Source organism: Aspergillus thermomutatus (genome assembly GCF_002237265.1).
Source record: "Aspergillus thermomutatus strain HMR AF 39 chromosome Unknown NODE_51, whole genome shotgun sequence".
NCBI lineage: Eukaryota > Fungi > Ascomycota > Eurotiomycetes > Eurotiales > Aspergillaceae > Aspergillus > Aspergillus thermomutatus.
Genome location: NW_020798100.1, coordinates 120,911 through 132,344, shown reverse-complemented (window position 1 = coordinate 132,344; position 11,434 = coordinate 120,911). Strand labels below are relative to the sequence as shown.

The 11,434-nt window shown below is 49.3% G+C and overlaps 3 protein-coding genes across 3 annotated transcripts; 2 read left to right on the top strand and 1 right to left on the bottom strand.

The window, feature by feature from the left end:
• Positions 1-696: 696 nt before the first annotated feature.
• On the bottom strand, positions 697-4,073 carry CDV56_108842 (heterogeneous nuclear ribonucleoprotein HRP1; the record flags this gene model as incomplete). The annotated part of the gene is made up of 6 exons (XM_026762461.1): positions 697-836; positions 925-1,957; positions 2,051-2,214; positions 2,283-2,323; positions 3,679-3,972; positions 4,030-4,073. 6 exons carry the CDS (start codon positions 4,071-4,073, stop codon positions 697-699), a joined length of 1,716 nt encoding a protein of 571 aa, XP_026616059.1.
• Positions 4,074-4,795: 722 nt separating this feature from the next.
• Positions 4,796-7,106, top strand: CDV56_108790 (GTPase-activating protein GYP1; the record flags this gene model as incomplete). The annotated part of the gene is made up of 6 exons (XM_026762409.1): positions 4,796-4,828; positions 4,896-4,907; positions 5,119-5,782; positions 5,842-6,725; positions 6,796-6,888; positions 6,945-7,106. 6 exons carry the CDS (start codon positions 4,796-4,798, stop codon positions 7,104-7,106), a joined length of 1,848 nt encoding a protein of 615 aa, XP_026616058.1.
• A 1,167-nt stretch (positions 7,107-8,273) lies between these two features.
• On the top strand, positions 8,274-11,266 carry CDV56_108706 (U4/U6-U5 snRNP complex subunit PRP6; the record flags this gene model as incomplete). The annotated part of the gene is made up of 3 exons (XM_026762325.1): positions 8,274-8,653; positions 8,760-11,049; positions 11,120-11,266. The coding sequence occupies 3 exons, from the start codon at positions 8,274-8,276 to the stop codon at positions 11,264-11,266; spliced, it is 2,817 nt and encodes a 938-aa protein (XP_026616057.1).
• Between the last annotated feature and the right edge of the window lie 168 nt (positions 11,267-11,434).

Here is an 11,434-nt window from a genome sequence, read left to right as displayed (position 1 = left end):
TTTTACTTTTAAAATCACCTTTCTTGTTTTTTTTGATTAATTTTGGTTATATTCTTGTTTTAAGAGGCAGTAATCTGAAAGGTCAAAAGTTTTTTTTTTAAAAAAAAACAAAATTACCTAATATTTTCCTTTTTTTAAATATAAACCCGATTTATCGTATTTTCCAGGATCCAAAACACATGGTAGGTAGAACCAGCATACAAAATCACGGCGCAGTTTGAGCTCAATGGCATTTTAAAAAAAATTTGGAAAAAAAAAAAAAAAAAAAAAAAAAAAGGACGATCAATCATAAACACTGAACTGTAATGCCTCTAAATTACATGCAGAAACACCGTCCTCTCATTTTGTCCCTCTTTGCGACCACCTTTGTTTGCGATGAGGTAGGAAACCAGACGATGAATGGGATTGCGAGGAGAAGGCTGTGACTAAATCTTTTGAAGACTTGTGCTTCCCCTCTGGAGAGATGAAGAGCACGAAATCAAGACAGATTTTCGGTCGCTGTGATACGCAGATTAGAGGAGGGACCGAGCAAATATCCTTGACCGGATCGAAACTGTTTTTAGGCGACGGTATGAAGATAGGAAACAAACGGAACAAGAAGCACCACGAAGAATAGAAGCCAGATACCGGGAAGATGAAACAGAAGGAAAAGGTGAGAGGGTCAGTAAGAATCGACAATGATACCGAGTTCCAATCCTATCCACGAGAGTAAGGGTGGAACCCCCTATGGCCTCCGCGACCTCCGCCACGATAGTTTGCACCGGGCTTTCCAGCATTTTTAGGGCCCGTTGGGGCGTTGGCAGGTGCGGCGCTCTGAGTTGGCTGTGGTGTTGTTCCTGAAGCTTAGAGTTAGCTATATTTAATGAAAAGTGGTTGTTGACGGGAGTAATGCAGGTATATAATGAGGAAAAAAAGAATACATACCGCGTCCTATGCTGCCTGCTCGGTTCATGCCTTGAGGTCCAGTGGGGATATTGGGCTGAGGCACCTCGTCGTACATGCCCTCCCACGAGGTCGGACCGCCTTGTTGATATGGCGAGAATGCCCGGGACTCCATGACCCGACGTTGTTGCTGCTGATGCTCGTATTTCTGCTGCTCAAAGGCGATCTGCTCTTGAGCGTTATAGCCTGGTCCGCCCCGGGAGCTCGAGTAGTTTGCGCCCATGTTCATGTTCCCGGCGTTGTTGCCCATCTGGCCCTGCATAGCCCCCATGTTGTTCCCCTGGCCCTGGTTTTGCATCTGCTGCATCTGTTGCATCTGCTGCATCATTGCAGGGTTCATGATGTTCTGCATCTGCGGGGTCGAGCTCTGCGAGGGGGGGCTCAGGCTGCCCGGCTGCTGCGGTTGCTGCTGCTGATTGTTGCCCATCTGCATCTGCTGCATTTTCTGCATCTGCTGCATCTGCTGCATCATGGCCGGGTTCATTGCTCCCATCCCCATAGCTCCCATTCCTTGACCCTGAGCAGCGGCAACCGCCATCTGCTGCTGCATCAAGGCGAAATATTGCTGCATACGTTGCCAATACTGTGCCATCATCTGTGGGGTCAAACCTGCAGGCATACCAGCCTGCCCTTGCATTCCCTGTTGCTGCTGAGACCCATCGACGCCACCATGACCTCCATCGCGGAAATCTCTGCCGCGCCGGTTTCTGCGATCTTCCTCGTCGCGTAAATTGCCTCTTGGCTGAGCCTTCTTGACTTCAATGGGCTTCCCACAGATGGCCAAAGGACGGGACAGAGCAGCCTCGACAGCAGCTTCACTGTCGAACGTCACAAAGCCAAAACCCCGAGGACGTCCGGTGTCCTTGTCGATCATCAGGGTAGCATCGATAACACGACCGAATTGCATAAAAAACTCCTTGAACTCCTGCTCAGTTGCCTCTTGGCTCACACCACCAACAAAGATTTTACTCGTCTTCTCCTGTTCGTCACGGGGGATTGCACGCTTAGGGTCAATCTGCCCAGCGAGTTAGCATACGGTCGATCCGTCCGATCACTGCATATCGTAACATCCAATCGAGCAGTAGAAGAGACAGAATATGGATCTTACAATTTTCCCATCCAGGTAGTGTTCTTTGACCATCACTGTATTGACAGTCTTGGGATCCTTGAAGGTCAAGAAGCCGAACCCCCTAGAGCGACCAGTGGCGCTGTCCCGCATGACAGTACACTCTTGAACCTCGCCAAATTGGGAGAAGTAGTCCTTCAGAGACTCTATTTATTATGTCAGACTGCCTGTGAGAGACTCGAGTAAACTGCAATAATATTAAGACTGTACGTACGGTCTGTTGTCTCCCAGTTCAAACCACCGATGAACATCTTCCTAATCAACCAGACTATCAGTAAACGCATCCATCTCACCACCAAGCACTGTTGAAGCCAATAGATTCGAAAAAGGGATGAATGGATGTGAGAAACAAAGGCACAGTAAAACAGAGCAGGACAGGATCCCAGAACAATCGCGATCAGGGATCCTGATGATGGTAGGCCGACTGGCATTGTTATTGTCTGCACACATAGTGAACCGTGCTGCTATATCCATGATATTCTAACGCAGATACTGTAGCACACCCTTGAGCACCAGTAGCTATGTGATTGAATATATGCGAGGACTCGAAAATAGGTCGCAAGAGCGAGCGAATTGCTTCGTACTGGTGTGGACCGGTGACGCGAACAAGTGCGCAATTTCGTCTCACAGCCAGCTCGGGAATCGTCCATGACATGGATACATTGGCTGTGATTGCAGTTGCACAGAACTGCTCAGGGCAGGCATCTCTATTCGTCGACATCCACTGGTTTACGGGATAATCCAGCGGGAGTAGAGCAAAAAGAATATGCTCCAAGGCCAAGTGGCATGAGTCGTGACGGTGATAGAAGGACCACGGATTGAAGCGCGAGAGGCGGAATATAGACAACTGAATCTCTTCTTTTTTCTGTCTGACCAATGACCCTCCGACTGACTGTCTAATAGAGTCGGAAGCTAGGTAGTAAAACTGTTCGATAGTGATCCACCAGACAGCCAAGGCTTCTATTCCTTGCTCTGCTCTATCAAGATATATCGACAAGAAGCTATCTGATAGCGTCTGTACTAGTAGTCGCTCGCAACAAGGTCTCGTAGTGTGTGTGATATCTTTCTCTTTGTAAACTTCATGTCGATGTTGACTCGACCATACATATCTCCCTTGAGCCTGGTCTTGGAGACAGCCATGCACTCATCAGACCGCCCTTTATAGCTAAATCTGACGCAACCGAATGATATCTCTGTCTCTGCCCAGAGTCGACTGAAGCTTCGTCCCCTTCCGATGGGTGCGAATCGTTCAAATCGGAGGCTAATCCGATAGAGTTCAAAGATTTTCATCGTTCGTCTCTTTCACCACGCCGACACAGTTTGATAAGCGTCTCCCACCCCCGCAGGATCGCATGATCAACTCATGGAAAGGTATCTTGCGCAGCGACTAGCACTAGAGCGTGATAGCCTAGTGCGACGCGAGTCGACGTGAGAGCGAAATGCACCGGAACGGCTATACCCGTACGAGGGCGACTTGCGAGCCCGGGATGTGCTCACTCACTTGGTCCAGTAGACGATGCGTCCGGCCTTCCGCACAATGGTGTAGAACAAGAGAGAAAATAAAGGGAAAAACCGAGATTGTACAACATAAAATGTAGAAAATTACTTACCCATCTTCCTTAATTCCGGTGCCCTGAGGCTCTTGTTCGGTCACAGGAGCGGCAGCAACATTGGTAGTGTGATTCGTATCATACATGCCCGCGCCATTTCTTTGATGTCCTTCATATGAATACGCGTAGGAATCCGCGGCATGAGCGTCTTCTGTTTCTGACTTGACATTCTCTGCATTTTGTGTCGCAAGGGAAGTCGTTGCCTGGGCAGGCGCGGGCGACACTGTGAAGTCGGAGATCTTGGGAGCTTCGACAGCTGAAGATGTCTGGTTCGTATGCTCATCCGCGTCGTACCTAAGAAGAAAGGAGTTAGGGAAAACCTCGAAAATTAGGTGCGAAAAAGAGCCATACAGATCAGCAAAAAGATCTTCCTCTACATCCCCTGGCTCAGCCATGTTGAACGACTATTACAAAATGAGAAGAGAGCCTTGGGGGAAAAAAAAAAAGAAAAAAAAGTCGTGTGAGTACGGAAGCAAAGATTTTGTTAGCGAAGCTGATTTGACTGAGACTGAGACTCAAGTCAGAGAGGTTGATCTGGGATTAGATAAAGTGCAACGGTATGGTCGTTACGTTCAATAAATGGATGCGAGGAGAAGGGAAAGAAAAATACGAATGAAAAAGGGGAAATCAATTGATAGGGAAGTGGAAGTGAAGATATTGGAGCGGGTTCAGTTGTTGAGGATGATGATGAAGAAGAAGGGAGGAGAGGAGAGAGGTCGAGAGGGAGAGAGAGAGAGAGAGAGAGAGAAGCGACCGGTAAAGTTCCGTCAGCAGTAGTGGTACAGGTAAGGTAGAGATACTGTAGTTGTGGTAGTAGTATTATTCCGTACGAAACTTCTCACGATCGCTGGAGACATACATACAGACACCTTTCTCCTTTAATATAAACCCATAATGGCATTTCTCTATGAATAATCATAATTATCTTTATCATCATCAAACCGAGTCTGCACCCGCAATTGCCTCGAATTCAGTGAACATAGCACCCCAGCATCTCAGAGCATTGCCGCATCAACTGTTCCCTCTTCCCCCGCACTTCTCCCGACGCCGCCCAAAGTGCTTCCGATGACCTTTTGTATCCCCGTTCAACGAACCAATTCCTCTTCCCCGACAGTTCATGACGATGGCTGCTAGGAAGGGCCAGCAGCAGGTATGCAACATCTCTTCGCACAGTCGTTATAGTCGCCCGAGGCTGATCGAGAACTGATTGCAAACAGGAGATGGTCCAGGTTGGTTCGTACTTCAAGAGTCTCTCCATGTCTCATATCTCCGAATTCAGTGGCTGATATAACTCGTCATCTGCCTCATGCAGACCGTTCCGAGTAGGTTCCCAGAGTCACCTTCTGATAGAGATTTCCTCCATTGGACGTTTGAGCATTAATGAGTGCTCTTTCACTTGTTTCCTGTAGTTGTTGTCCAATTGCTGACCTTCCTCAAAAGACGGGCAGGCTCTCCGTTCTGGAAAGGCAGATCGGTATCTCAACCTCAAGGATCTTCAACTACCCCAACCACAATTGTTGGCGCTTCATACTCTCACGCGAATATCTTAAAGTTTGTCATCTCTACTCTGGTCTGTCCTCGGCCCATGAACTAATCAAGAGCGATCTTTCCAGAGGCATACCACAGCAGCATGCGCGACCCCGTACACCTCCAAAGTCGTCATCTACCCAATCGCAGCATGTCTCCCCATCTTCTCATCGATCAGGGACATGGGTCACGTCTCCGCGTACCTCATACTCTGGCCTTGTGAATCAAGGAGTCGACTTATGGCACACCGACTCTGCAGATGGCGCGAGTGACGATAACGACGAGGGTGATGAGGAGGATATCGTTTACGACGATGATGAGGACGAATTTGGCCTCCCCACTATTGCCAGTATGCGGAAGAAACAGATCAAAAATGCCAGTAAATCTCAGCTCAAAACATCTGATTTGGGTAGCGCTGTGCGTGGCAACACTTCAACCTTGGGGGTCAACTTGGCGAACAGTAGACAACGCGCAAACAGTTCGGATATCGCCGAGGAGCGCGGAGTGTCTATGTATCCGACGACAAGAAAGAGTGAGGGCAAAATCCTGCGGCCTCAGTACAAAGACATCTTGGAAGGTACTTATTCTCATTCCTAGAAGCAACATTTGACTAGATGCTGATTGTCGCTGCTTTAGATCCCGCGAACGCTCTGAATCTTATTGATCATGCACCGCCGCCGAAGAATGCGTCGCCAAAGGAGATGGATATATACTCAAGCAGAATCTCAAGAATCAACAAATTCAAACGTCTACTTCAGACTAGCACCGTTTCCTTATCAGAGTTGAGAAATTTGGCATGGTCTGGCATCCCTGCTGAAGTCCGCGCCATGACTTGGCAAATTCTGCTCGGCTATCTTCCGACGAACAGTGAACGGCGAGTTTCGACACTAGAGAGAAAGCGCAAGGAGTATCTCGACGGAGTCCGACAGGCTTTCGAACGCAGCACTACTCCAGCTCCTCCCAATCCACCTGCTTCCTCCACAGGACGCGGCAGAGGCCTGGACGAAGCGATATGGCATCAAATTAGCATTGACGTTCCGCGCACCAGTCCTCATATTCAACTCTACGGCTATGAAGCTACGCAACGCTCCTTGGAGCGAATCCTCTATGTCTGGGCCATCCGACACCCTGCCAGCGGTTATGTACAAGGGATCAATGACCTTGTCACACCATTCTGGCAGGTTTTTCTCGGCATGTACGTGACGGATCTCAATGTAGAAGAAGGCATGGATCCAGGCCAATTGCCGCGGAGTGTGCTCGATGCTGTGGAGGCGGATTCATTCTGGTGCCTCACGAAACTTCTTGATGGAATTCAGGATAATTATATATATGCTCAACCGGGGATTCACAGGCAAGTGAGAGCTTTGCGCGACCTGACAATACGTATCGATTCTACGCTCGCCAAACATCTTGAAAACGAAGGAGTCGAGTTCATGCAATTCAGTTTCCGATGGATGAACTGCTTATTGATGCGGGAGATGAGTGTTCAGAACACCATACGGATGTGGGACACCTACATGGTATGTTCGATAGTCTTCCACCATTCCGAGCAGTGCCCGTCGCATCAGAATCATATTAACTCATCGTCAGGCCGAGGAGCAGGGCTTCTCGCGCTTCCACTTGTATGTTTGCGCAGCGTTTCTCGTCAAGTGGTCGGACCAGTTGATCAAAATGGACTTTCAGGTAGGTTCTGATACCGCTCATGTCTAGAATCCCGCCGAAATGCTAATTGTGCGCAGGAAATCATGATGTTCTTGCAGGCACTTCCAACAAAGGACTGGACTGAAAAGGATATCGAGCTCTTGCTCAGCGAAGCCTTTATCTGGCAGAGTTTGTTCCAGGACTCCCGTGCGCATCTTCGCCCCGCTGGCGACCAATCACCTAAGAACGGCTTGCAATGACAACATACATGATTCTATTGAGCCGTCAACCGTGCCTCAAATAGAATGCCACTGCGTTGCTGGAAACGCGCTATGTCCCTCATCCTTGCCGAGCTCGGGGCTCACCTGAAGCGGACAAGTCTCTTCTGGAGTTCGCATCCTAGACCAGACTCACCATGTGGCTGTCTTATTCTCGGTTCCAACTGTAGGGTCACATACCGTCTTCTTACTGCCTGCCATCATCTCAAAGCATCAACAACCCTACACCATATCTCGCCTCTGACAAGGCTCGTTCGGTGAAGCTTTTCTGTGAGAGCATCGGTCAACGATCTGGAAATGTCTAATACGTTTACACGCTTACTATAACGATCGCACAATTTGATCCTTGCCGTCACGCTGCGCGTCCTCGAAAAATGTCGCACCTACCTTGTAGTGGTTGCTGGCTGATCCTTGGCTTGATTGTCCAGAGAGCCATTCTCTTCGTGCTAGTAGCATCACATATATCCATGCATAATCCCGGACATACATTGCTCAGCGATGTGATTTACGGAATTTCAATTGAGCCCAGAATACTGACTCCTTGAAAGCCAGGCGCGTCTCCGAATCGGCCTGCGATGGGGGTTTAGTATGTCATTCGACTAGGCTGCATCTGGACATTGGGTTGAACTTGATGAAAGAGCGAAGGGGCTCCGCAGGAAGTCCTAGAGCACAATTAAAAACACAGAGCTCTGTCCTGATGCAGATGTGAACAGTTCGATAATGGAAACCGCTTCTGATCTGTAAATAATCCAAAGGCATTCGAAACAAATGTTACGAAGCATATATTGGTATATTAGTCTCACTTCTCCAATGCTGAGGACTACATTTGACACATCCACTGGAAATCTAGTACATAACTTCCGAATCTGTTTTAGAAGCCAAGATAAAAGGTTCCTCATGATGATATTTCAATTCATCTCTGTGTCTCATTCCGTCCCTTGTTGCCTGTCTGCCAGTGCGATGCTGCTGATCTTAGTAGTTAATGAAATGGCCCCAAAAAGCGGACATTCTGATAAGATAAGCGGGTCGGAGGTACTTTGTTGCAGGCATCGCCACTTGAAGCTCTTCGTCTTCATCAAATCACAATTTACATTGCCCTTCTGTTTGTTTTCATCTCTTAGCCAGTTTTATCGTTGAGCTTCGCTCAACATGGCCTCAGGTCGGAAGGATTTTCTGAACCAACCTGCGCCCGAAAATTATGTCGCGGGTTTAGGTAGAGGTGCGACCGGCTTCACCACCCGTTCTGACTTAGGACCTGCGCGTGAGGGTCCTACACCTGAGCAGATTCAGGCCGCTCTTGCGAAGAGAGCGCAGCTTCTTGGAGCAGCTCCCCCAACAGCATATGGCGCAGGACGCGAAAAGGGCGGACGAGAAGAGAAAGAGGAAGAAGAGGAGGATGAACGTTTCCAAGATCCGGACAATGAGGTTGGGCTTTTTGCCTACGGGCAATTCGATCAAGAAGATGACGAAGCGGACCGCATCTACAAGGAAGTAGATGAGAAGATGGATAAGCGCCGGAAAGCAAGAAGGTTAGTACATGCCTCCCATTCCTTTTATCTTAGAGATGCGTTGTTCATCGGGTTTACCCCCCGTTGTTTGGACAGACGACCGACTTGATTCCTTCGCCACCTATAGGGAAGCCCGAGAACGTCAAGAGCGTGAAGAATACGAACGCAAAAATCCGAAAATTCAACAACAGTTCGCAGACCTGAAGCGCTCACTGGCCTCTGTTTCAGAAGAGCAATGGGCCAATCTTCCGGAAGTCGGAGACCTTACGGGGAAGAATCGAAGAGCTAAGCAGAATCTACGACAGCGCTTCTATGCGGTACCAGACAGCGTTATTGCCAGTGCAAGGGACTCGACTCAGTTTGAAACCACCATAGCCGACGACGGCACCCAGACGGATGTCCGTGGAGGCGAGTTAGACGGAACGATGACAAATCTCGCTGATATTAGTGCTGCTCGTGATAAGGTGCTCAAGGTCAGGCTTGATCAAGCTGCCCGGGGTTCCACTGCTGATTCTTCCTCTGGGAGTGCGACCAACATCGACCCGAAAGGATATCTCACAAGTCTGACGCAGTCGGAGCTGAAAGCCGGCGAAGTCGAGATTGGCGACATCAAGCGAGTGCGTGTCTTATTGGAATCTGTAACCAAAACGAATCCTAAGCACGCTCCTGGATGGATTGCACTTGCACGTTTGGAAGAACTTGCTGGAAGAATTGTTGCTGCCAGGAACATCATCGCCAAAGGTTGCGAACTATGCCCGAAAAGTGAGGATGCGTGGCTCGAAAATATTCGTTTGAACGAAGGCCACAATGCCAAAGTTATTGCAGCCAATGCAATCAAGAATAATGATCGTTCCACAAGACTTTGGATTGAGGCCATGAGGCTAGAGTCCGACACTCGCGCAAAAAAGAATGTGCTTAGGCAAGCCATTCTCCACGTGCCTCAGTCTGTTGCCATCTGGAAAGAAGCTGTCAACCTGGAAGAAGATCCCGCCGATGCACGTCTTCTCCTAGCGAAGGCAGTTGAAATGATCCCTTTGTCTGTTGAGTTATGGCTTGCTCTTGCCCGACTAGAATCACCTGAAAATGCACAAAAGGTTCTGAATGCTGCTCGTAAGGCCGTCCCTACGAGTCATGAAGTTTGGATCGCCGCCGCACGATTGCAGGAGCAAATGGGCACTTTCGAGAAGGTCAACGTGATGAAGAGGGCAGTCCAATTTCTGGCAAGGGAAAATGCCATGCTTAAGAGAGAGGAATGGATTGCGGAAGCTGAGAAGTGCGAGGAAGAGGGAGCCATTCTCACATGTGGCGCAATCATCCGTGAAACTCTCGGATGGGGGCTTGATGAAGACGATGACCGCAAGGATATCTGGATGGACGATGCGAAGGCCAGTGTCGCGAGGGGCAAGTACGAGACTGCAAGAGCGATTTATGCTTATGCACTGCGTGTCTTTGTCAACCGTCGATCTATCTGGCTCGCGGCTGCCGATCTGGAGCGTAATCATGGCTCCAAAGAGGCCCTCTGGCAAGTCCTTGAGAAGGCAGTGGAGGCATGCCCTCAAAGCGAAGAACTGTGGCTCCAGCTCGCGAAGGAAAAGTGGCAAGCTGGCGAGATCGACGACGCTCGACGCGTGCTCGGGCGGGCTTTCAATCAGAATCCGAACAATGAGGACATCTGGCTCGCTGCTGTCAAATTGGAAGCGGATGCAGACCAGACAGATCAAGCTAGGGAACTCCTCGCAACTGCCCGACGGGAAGCTGGCACTGACCGTGTTTGGATCAAGAGTGTTGCTTTTGAACGGCAACTGGGCAACATCGACGAGGCGCTTGATCTGGTGAATCAGGGGTTGCAGCTGTATCCCAAGGCCGACAAACTCTGGATGATGAAGGGGCAAATCTACGAATACCAGAACAAATATCCACAAGCCAGAGAGGCCTACAGCACTGGTACCAGAGCGTGTCCCAAATCGGTGCCACTTTGGCTCCTGGCCTCCAGACTTGAAGAGAAGTCCGGCGCCGTTGTCAAGGCTCGTTCAATTCTCGATAGGGCACGCCTTGCCGTCCCCAAGAGCGCTGAGTTATGGACAGAGAGTGTCCGCGTGGAACGGCGTGCAAATAATATCGGGCAGGCCAAGGTCTTAATGGCCAAGGCCCTGCAGGAAGTTCCGACCTCCGGCCTACTATGGAGCGAGAGTATCTGGCATCTCGAACCTCGGGCGCAACGGAAGGCCCGTAGTTTGGAGGCGATTAAGAAAGTTGATAACGACCCGATCCTGTTTATCACGGTCGCCCGTATATTTTGGGGTGAGCGTCGACTGGAAAAAGCCATGACGTGGTTTGAGAAAGCCATCGTGTCGGACAGCGATCTCGGCGACGGCTGGGCTTGGTACTACAAATTCCTGCTGCAGCATGGTACAGAGGTTCGTTCATCTTTGTCCATTTCTGATTTATTGTCAACATATCATGCGACTAACGTGCATTTTCGTACAGGAAAAACGAGCGGACGTCGTGGCCAAGTGCGTCTCGACTGAGCCCAAACATGGTGAGGTTTGGCAGTCTGTGGCCAAGGACCCAGTCAACGCGCGCAAGTCGACAGAAGAGATTCTCAAGATGGTTGCAGACCGTCTGACACAATAAATCAAATGTACAATACCAGATTTTATTTTATTGCATTGTTCAGCCGAGACATTGATGCTATCACGGATTTGGCGTTCTGGAGAATGGCAACCTCGATTGACTGATGAGAATGCTTCCTAGAAGCAGAAATGATAGACATCTACATTATCTTTCAAAGCAATGACAACA